The 8,262-nt window shown below is 41.9% G+C and overlaps 1 protein-coding gene across 1 annotated transcript; it reads left to right on the top strand.

Annotated features, from left to right (window-relative positions):
* Positions 1-2,876: 2,876 nt before the first annotated feature.
* Positions 2,877-5,657, top strand: socs9 (suppressor of cytokine signaling 9). The gene is made up of 2 exons (XM_015951181.3): positions 2,877-2,998; positions 3,669-5,657. The coding sequence occupies exon 2, from the start codon at positions 3,816-3,818 to the stop codon at positions 5,433-5,435; it is 1,620 nt and encodes a 539-aa protein (XP_015806667.1). The 5' UTR covers positions 2,877-2,998; positions 3,669-3,815; the 3' UTR covers positions 5,436-5,657.
* The last annotated feature ends 2,605 nt before the right edge of the window (positions 5,658-8,262 follow it).

Below are 8,262 nucleotides of genomic sequence, written 5' to 3' on the forward strand. Positions count from 1 at the left end.
TTATTATATTGTAGAATAGAGAAATGGTTAACTGTCTCACCTGTGCCATGCCACCTGCAGGACTGTGGCATGATGCGCAGCAGCTCAGTTTACCGTGGTTCGTGAAAACCGGTGGATTGGTGCTGTCTTTAAGGGTTCTGCCCTGAATCGCTCTTCTTCTCCCACTGCCTTGAAACAAGGCTTTCTATTTACAATAAACCGACGGCCACAGCCCCTGCACCGTAGGATTTCTAGTTTGAACGTTTTCCAGCCAGAAGAAAGGCACTTTTCTGAGATTATCTTTAAAAATTAGGCACTAAACTGCAATTGGCCCCTATGGTACACGCTCTGAAGTTTCACCGGTAAACGGCAGTTTTCTTCCCTGGCCATGCTGGTCTCAAAGTCAGGACTCGGAACATTGGACAGATTTTCTTAGTTCTTTTTGTTGTGTTTGGTATATATATATATAAGGAAAACAACCAAGACAAAAGTGTTAGTACTGATTTGCAAACATTTCCCCAATTTTTTAATTGGGGAAAAGTTTGCATCACCATACATATATATATATATATATATAATTAAAAAATTGGGGAAATGTTTGCAAATCAGTACTAACATTTTTGTCTCGGTTGTTTTCCTTGAACACGTGGTCAAAGTAAAAACGACTGTCCTAAACTTCTCCAAAGCCAAAGACGAGGGTCTGTGTGTGATTGTTGATTTGAGAAGGATTTTTGTTGTGAGTTGCAGCAGATTGGTATAATTATAAAACAAGAAAGAAAAAAAAAAGCAGCAGTGTGAAAAACTAATGCCAGCTGCTAATTGTTTCTTTTATTTCTATGCCCTACAACATAAATGATGATGAATCTCATTTTGTGCCAGGGAATTCCCTGAGGGGTTAGTGAGGGCCGGTGGGGTTTGTACTGCGCGAGAGCTGATTTGATATCGAATTGATCAAAGCGAAGAGGCCAGAGTGTTTTCAATTTACAACCCAACGCTGGGCGAGGGATCTAAATGAAACCCATCTCGACCCTCTGGCTCCCTTATGATTGGCTTTGTAAAAATGAAGCTTGATCCTGTAATAAACGCTCTGATCGCAGCGCCTGGCCCTCACGGTGCCCTCTTCCTCAAAGGCCAAGTGAAGATTTGATGAGTCATACTTTTCAAGGTGCTTGACGATGTCCATTTTTTTCTGTTTGTGTCTCGGTGTTTTTCAGTCTCAGAGCTCTAACGTTTTCATGTGGTATCAGTGTTGAATCAAAACCTGTCCTATACAGCCTCTGTTTTTGAATGTGGCAGAGCCGGAAGGTGCATGTTTGTGTGATATAGTCCTAACTCTTGATTGCTTCATAAGGCAGGGATAACCATTCATATATTATTTCAACAGAGCCATAGGAGGTCTGTCTAGTAAAGATGGTTATTTACAGATATCTTTTCCAATTGTATTTTTTACTCTCCCTTGATATTGATAACTTATGCTTATTTTCTATTATCGCATGTTTTGCCACATTAATACAGCACTGTTGTAGATAGAGGACATGATGGTTGATGGTGCCTGGTGTCACCAACAGCTAGAGAGCAGTCATCTTGCAACAATTGCTGTGTGTTTGTATCGCCTAAATGTCACTGTTTACATCTCTCTGGGATAAAGCCCAACTCATATTATGTGATGTCATGAGTAATCCATTGTCTTGCTATGTAACACATAAAAGAACTGAAGCCTTCTCACACTTGAGTTGGCCAGGCAGAGCCCGAAGAACCAAATGTCCTCTGCCTCTCTAACCTGTGGACTCCATATGAGTCTCGGTCGATTTTTACATGTTATATTTGTACGGATGATGCGGTGATCAGAAAGAATAGCTTCTCTGGCCTTGTGATAAAACCGTTAGCTGTCATGTTCTTATAAACTGTTCATGTGGTGCCTGAAATGCTAAATTCCAACATCTTTAACGTGTTTATTTTAATGGTGGTCGCATTCAAGTCGCGGATTTCTTCAGAGCAGGCTCTTGGATAGATCTGACTTAGTAAAAGCATCACGCTCACACTTAGAAAGAACTCCAGTGTGTTAACGATGCTGGCTTTAAGACGAACGGACTTATTTTTTAATTATTCATAAAACTTTATCAACTGTGTTGTTACAAATGGCTCAGATTATACTTTTCACAGCCTCTGTTGCTCTGGACCGCTGATCCTTTTCTTCAAAGACACAGAGGTACAATACAGCTTTCTGCGAGTGTGTTTGTAATAGTGATGCAGCAGGGGATGTCAATGCTTATCTGAGCCACAGATTGTGTGATGAGTACCCGGAACACTAACAGGCCAAGGAATATGTTTACTTCATGTTTACGTTCCAGTGATGTGAGACATGAGTTGGAAAATGCACTTCATAAGTTCAGCGTGGTGTGTATAGTCACACCAAGCATAAGCTAGGAGGTACAGAGCCTGTCACATGGAGACATCTACCAAGTGTTCCTGAAGTCCTTTGAAGTCCTACTGGGCTTATAATTGTTGAAATATTGCAGCCAGCTGTAGGTTACACTGCACATATTTGTCTTATACAATTTATATTTAATTCTAATAACTCCCCCAGACATTTTCTAATATTTTGTGAACCTTTTGCATTACATGCTTACACTCTACTTTTTTACTGTCACTCATGTGTGAATGGTCTGAAATGCAACATCTGTCGGATCATTGACAGTCCAAATAAAGAGGTTCAGTTCTTTTGCAATTTCACTTGTGGTTTGTCTTTTTTTTTTTGCCTGATTTTTACACACTACGAATTAATTTAAATTGATGACATACGAGTAGGTATTTTTTTTAACTTTACACCAAAAATTTTATTTTGGGAGATTCACTACCGGTGAACGTTTACTTCCGGGTCACACCATTTTTTTTTCTTATTTTACCCCGTAGCGGTTCATGAAGCTGATATGCGCTAGCCGCCTTGTTAATGTCATTAGTTTTATAAGGAAGATAATAAAAGCTTTTTGATGTGGAAACTTGTTCAAAGCGGCTCAAGGTATGTTTGAAATGTCCAAAGCTGCGGTGAGGGGCAAATATAAATATTAACTCAAACAAGCATTTCCGCTTTGACTAAAGAGTATCCGAAAGCTAGCTGTAATGCTAACTTAGCATTTACCAACGATAAACAGAAAGATGTTCACTTCGCAGATTAAGTAAAACTATTTACTTTATTTTAATGCATTTGAGAGTTGAGTCAACCGTTTCGCATGGCCATATTAGACATTTCAAACAATCATCTTCAGCGAACATTAGTTTTAGATTCAGGCAAAGAGTTGGAGCATTTTCTAATCCTGTCCGAGCTTCCACTATCTCAGCAGATGAATGTAATAGTCAGCCGGTGTGATATTTGGAGACAAAGCTAGATCTGAGGTGTTATTTATTACATAAATGTACAAAAAATCCTAATTTCATTATCACATTTTAAAAAAACAGCAGAGGTTTCTCCTGATATTAATGTAAGATATGTTTAGACAACAGTTTAAAATTATTACTATTTATGGAAATTGCATGTTCATACCAAACGTGTTTCATGTGTGTTTTTGCTTTAAACTGACATAATAACGCTGATGGCATCAACTAAAGATCTATTGAGTTACGATCTGTTTTGTTTGAGGAAAAAAAAAACCTAAACATTAACCGTAACACATTTTAATTTCATTTTGCAGGTTCATGCCTGCATGGCCTCGATTCTTGGATAAGTCTACCATTTAAGTCGAGCAATGTGGATGGATAATTTGCTAAAAGAAGCCCGTGATCATATGACATTTCATTGCAACTTCCTGAGCTATTTCTGTTTTTTCACATAATTCATTATGTCATTACCAAATGACTCAGGAAACCGAGGGAAAGAGCGAGAAAGGGGAGCCCGTCCAAAGGTGCGACAAAGCCGCTCAGAGGAAAGAAGAGATGCAGGCAGTGGCCGGAAAAATGGAAAGGGGAAGAAAAAAGGAGTCTCCTTACATGAAACGGTAGCTGAGCGGCCTGTCAGTGATGGGTTTGAGTATGGCGAGCTGTTAAATGAGCTGGAGGCCAGGAGCTTAAACTCATCGTCTCCTCAGGATAGTTGGAGATGGCAAGGCTCGGATGTTGTGTCATCGTCATTAGGACCAGACCCTGCTGCCAGACCAGGTTTGGGAACAGTGAGCTCCACCACAGACTTACCTTCTCTCAGTGAAGCAGAGGGTAGGGGGTCAAATGCCAGTCGCACTCTAAGGCAAAAAATACAAGATGCCGTGGGTCAGTGTTTTCCAATAAAGACACTCAGCGCAGCAGCACCAGCACCAGCTCCACCCCCACAGGCCTTTTCATCATCGGCTGCCTGCGCCTCCTCCAGGCGAAAGATCCATCTCAGTGAGCTGATGTTGGATGACTGCCCTTTCCCTGTAGGATCAGAGCTGGCTCAGAAATGGTATCTCATTAAGCAGCACACAGCCCCCATTACACAGCCTCCCCTGTTAGACTCTGCAGTCGTGTGCAGCGCTCCAACTTCAGCGATGGCCGTTGCGGTGGAAGACGTGGATGATAAGTTACGAGAGCGCAGGCGCATCAGCATCGAGCAGGGCGTTGAGCCACCCCCCAACGCAGAGATCCACACGTTTGAGGTGACGGCCCAAATTAACCCTCTCTACAAGCACGGCCCTAAGCTGGCTCATGGTATGAATGAATTAGCGGGGACTGATGGAGTCTCTGCTCAGCAGCAACAGCAGCTTCTTATCCAAAGACAACAGCAGCATCAACTTTTGCTACAGAGCTGTTTGGACACTCTGGATGAAGTTGCGGCATCGACCTCGACCCCTGAAGTAAACTCTGACCCTTTGGTTGACCCGGATCTAAAGATGACCAGTCTGACCTCAAGAGCTCTACGTCCTCAGACTGAGCATCATAAATCTCATGAAGGCTACCGCATTCACACCCAGATTGATTACATTCACTGTTTAGTTCCCGACCTGCTGCAGATCACTAACCTCCCGTGTTACTGGGGAGTGATGGACCGCTACGAGGCAGAGACGCTGCTGGAGGGGAAGCCCGAGGGCACCTTCCTGCTTCGAGACTCCGCCCAGGAGGACTATCTCTTTTCTGTTAGCTTCCGCCGCTACGGCCGCTCTCTGCACGCGCGCATCGAACAGTGGAACCACAACTTTAGCTTCGACGTTCACGACCCCAGCGTCTTCCACGCGGCTACGGTCACAGGGCTGTTGGAGCACTACAAGGACCCCAACTCCTGCATGTTCTTCGAGCCTCTTCTGTCCAACCCCATTCACCGCACGCACCCTTTCAGTTTGCAGCACATCTGCAGAGCAGTAATAAGCAGCTACACCACCTACGATGGCATTAACATTCTCCCCATTCCAAATTCTTTAAAGAAACACTTGAAAGAATATCACTATAAACAGAGAGTGCGCGTGCGGCGGATGGATTCTTGGTGGGAGTGATGAACTCTCAAAAAATGACTTAAGAACACACTCAGATGCATTTTAAGCCTCCTTAAATAGACTGTTTTCCTGTATTAACTTACACTACTGTACTTATTTATTTAACTCCTAATGTACATTGTCACCGTTGTACCAAACCACTTTGATAAGGCAATATGTAACCTCACTGATTTTGCACACTCCTGACTTCTTATAGCTGCAAATAAACAAAAATGTTTCAGATCTGTGGTGTTCAGGGGACTATATCTCGTCTGTGTTTTCAAGTGTGACTAAATGAGTTTAATTATCTGATGAGAGGGGTATGAATCCAGTTGATTATAATAGAACTGTTCCTCGGTCGCACGCTGAGATGTTGAAATGCATCCTCACACAGATTGTCAGGGAGGTGTTGAAGTGTGGCATGTTTTCAGGATTCGACTGAGGTACCGAACTCAGGACTTTTGATCATGTTTGAGAATTTTGTTTTGTATAACATCAGGTCTTTTTCAAATTCCAAATGCTTGTTGGAAATTGAAGAGCAGTCCTCTATCGTTGGGAAACGATGGTTCAATGGCAGAAAAAATGCAAATTGTACAATGTTGGTTCTAATATTGAAGATTTGATTTTCACCGAAAATTCCAAATGCTTCTCCAGACCGGAAGGGGAAAAATTCTCCTTTTCATTTTTAATCTTAACATTTTATTGCTAACTCAGAAGTCTGTAGAATTGTACTGAAATATATTAAAACAAGGGATTAGATTATTGGCACGTCATGTCCAAAAATACAAACCAGCACCTTCTTCAGTTAATATTTTCTAATGCATCTTTCAACAGAGAAACATTTGATTGTAATCATTCACACAATAATAACATATTCAATATTTTGATAATTATACTTGAAAATACATATTTTCAGAAAGGGCACTCGAGCCATTACTCTGCCTTCTTTTCAAAATTCCCACGCAGCAGTGGATGGTGGGTAATACCCTTTGCTGAAGTCCACATCATGGTTGCAAAAGGGGCGTGGTCAACTTCTGCACTGGAGAATCGGGACACCCTGGCCTACACACTTGCACCCCTGGATGGGAATACGCAATTGAGGGATGCAACGGCAGAAGTGCGAGTATTGGGATTGGGTCTAACTAGGTGGTGGGGAAAAACCATTCTTAACACCGTCCTTCGCCTGTGGTCTTTTACATAAAGCAGTGATTAACCTTGTAAAAACAAGTGAGCGTTAACACAATTTGCCTATTTAATATCGGAGCATTTTTTTGCTGGTAGTGACGTTGCAAAACCTAAAATGCTGATAATAGGGAGTTTGCAAATTTGTACTTTGACAGGAATTTTTAGTGCTGTTTATCATCACTATTGAGTGGACGACGGACCAAACTAGAAAAATATCTTGTTTTTTGGGATACCTAGCTAGGTGTGTACAGCAGCTGCAAATACAGGAAAAATACTATTTTTCTCTTGCAGTTATAGATGTTTTAATACGAAAACCGTGTTTTTCTTACATTAGTTACTTAGCTAAGTAGTTTATAGTGTGCAAAAGATTCAATTTACATATTATTTAATGAACCATAAAATGTGAGATTCCAATGAAATCAATCTTATGGATCGTTGGCTAATTTAAACCAGAAGGTTGGAACTTTTTATGGCAGGGATTATGTAACCATTTCGTATTAACTCAGAGACAAAAGAAAGAGTCAAGTTTTAAAAGTTTAAAGATTTATTACTAAACAAATTAAAACTAGACTACCTTTAAACACTAAATGTATGGTGTAACTAGGTGAAGTAGGACTGAGGATGGTGTATGTGTGAAATGTTCAGAACCAGCAAATCCGGAGAAACGATTAGTTCTGATGGGAGTGAAGGTGAAGTTTCGCGCTAAGCTTTGGTTTGGAGATTTATAACACACATTGAGACACCATTCTGCCGGCCTACGGAAGTCCCCGTTAGATCAGGAATGTCGAGGTCCAACTTGACCTTCTCTGGAACCGAAGCCAGTAGGAAAAGCAGCGACTGCCGACCAGACCATTCTTGAGATACTTCCCGGTCACGACAGTTTTATTGGCATCTAGCGAGACCATGAAGGGGTCGTGATGGTTCCGCTTTTATTCTGAAAGGAACCGTTGCAGCAGGTGGAACATGCAACAGATTTGATCCAGCGTGTCGTCAGGTTCTTTCGGCTGAAGAGGAAAGTTTACGGATTGGCCACTCCGACAACTTCTCTAGAAAGCTTTGAACTGAAGTTAAGATGATGTGGGCATAGTTTTTTTAATTTGGATGTTTTGATTTATGGTCGAATCAAAAAAGGGACAGATTTACCAAGCACCAACTAAACCACGCCTCAGATCTTCCAGATCTGATGCGAGATCTGTGGAGATGGTCGTGGATTTTAGGAAGCTTACCACAGTGCTGCCCCCCCCTCACAATATCCAACAGCCCAGTGATAATGGTGGACTCATTCAAGTTCTTGGGAACTATCATTTCCAGGGATCTGAAGTGGGAAACAAACATCAACTCCATCGTCAAAAAGGCTCAGCAGAGGATGTATTTCTTACGGCAACTAAGGAAGTACGGCCTACCACAAGAGCTGCTGATCATCTTCTACACTGCTGCAGTCGAATCCATACTTTGCTCATCCATCACTGTCTGGTTTGGGTCAGCCACAAAAATGGACAAATGCAGACTACAGCGTATTATTAAAACAGCAGGAAAAATCATTGGTGCCCAACTGCCCTCTGTCCAGGAACTGTACATCAGCAGGACCAGGAAAAAGGCAGTGAATATTGTACAAGATGCCACACATCCTGCATCTACTCTCTTCCATCTCCTCCCATCTGGC

Source organism: Nothobranchius furzeri, chromosome 13 (assembly GCF_043380555.1).
Source record: "Nothobranchius furzeri strain GRZ-AD chromosome 13, NfurGRZ-RIMD1, whole genome shotgun sequence".
NCBI lineage: Eukaryota > Metazoa > Chordata > Actinopteri > Cyprinodontiformes > Nothobranchiidae > Nothobranchius > Nothobranchius furzeri.

Coding starts and splice junctions, on each gene's coding strand:
- socs9 (XM_015951181.3), top strand. CDS start 3,816: ATGTCATTACCAAATGACTCAGGAAACCGAGGGAAAGAGCGAGAAAGG.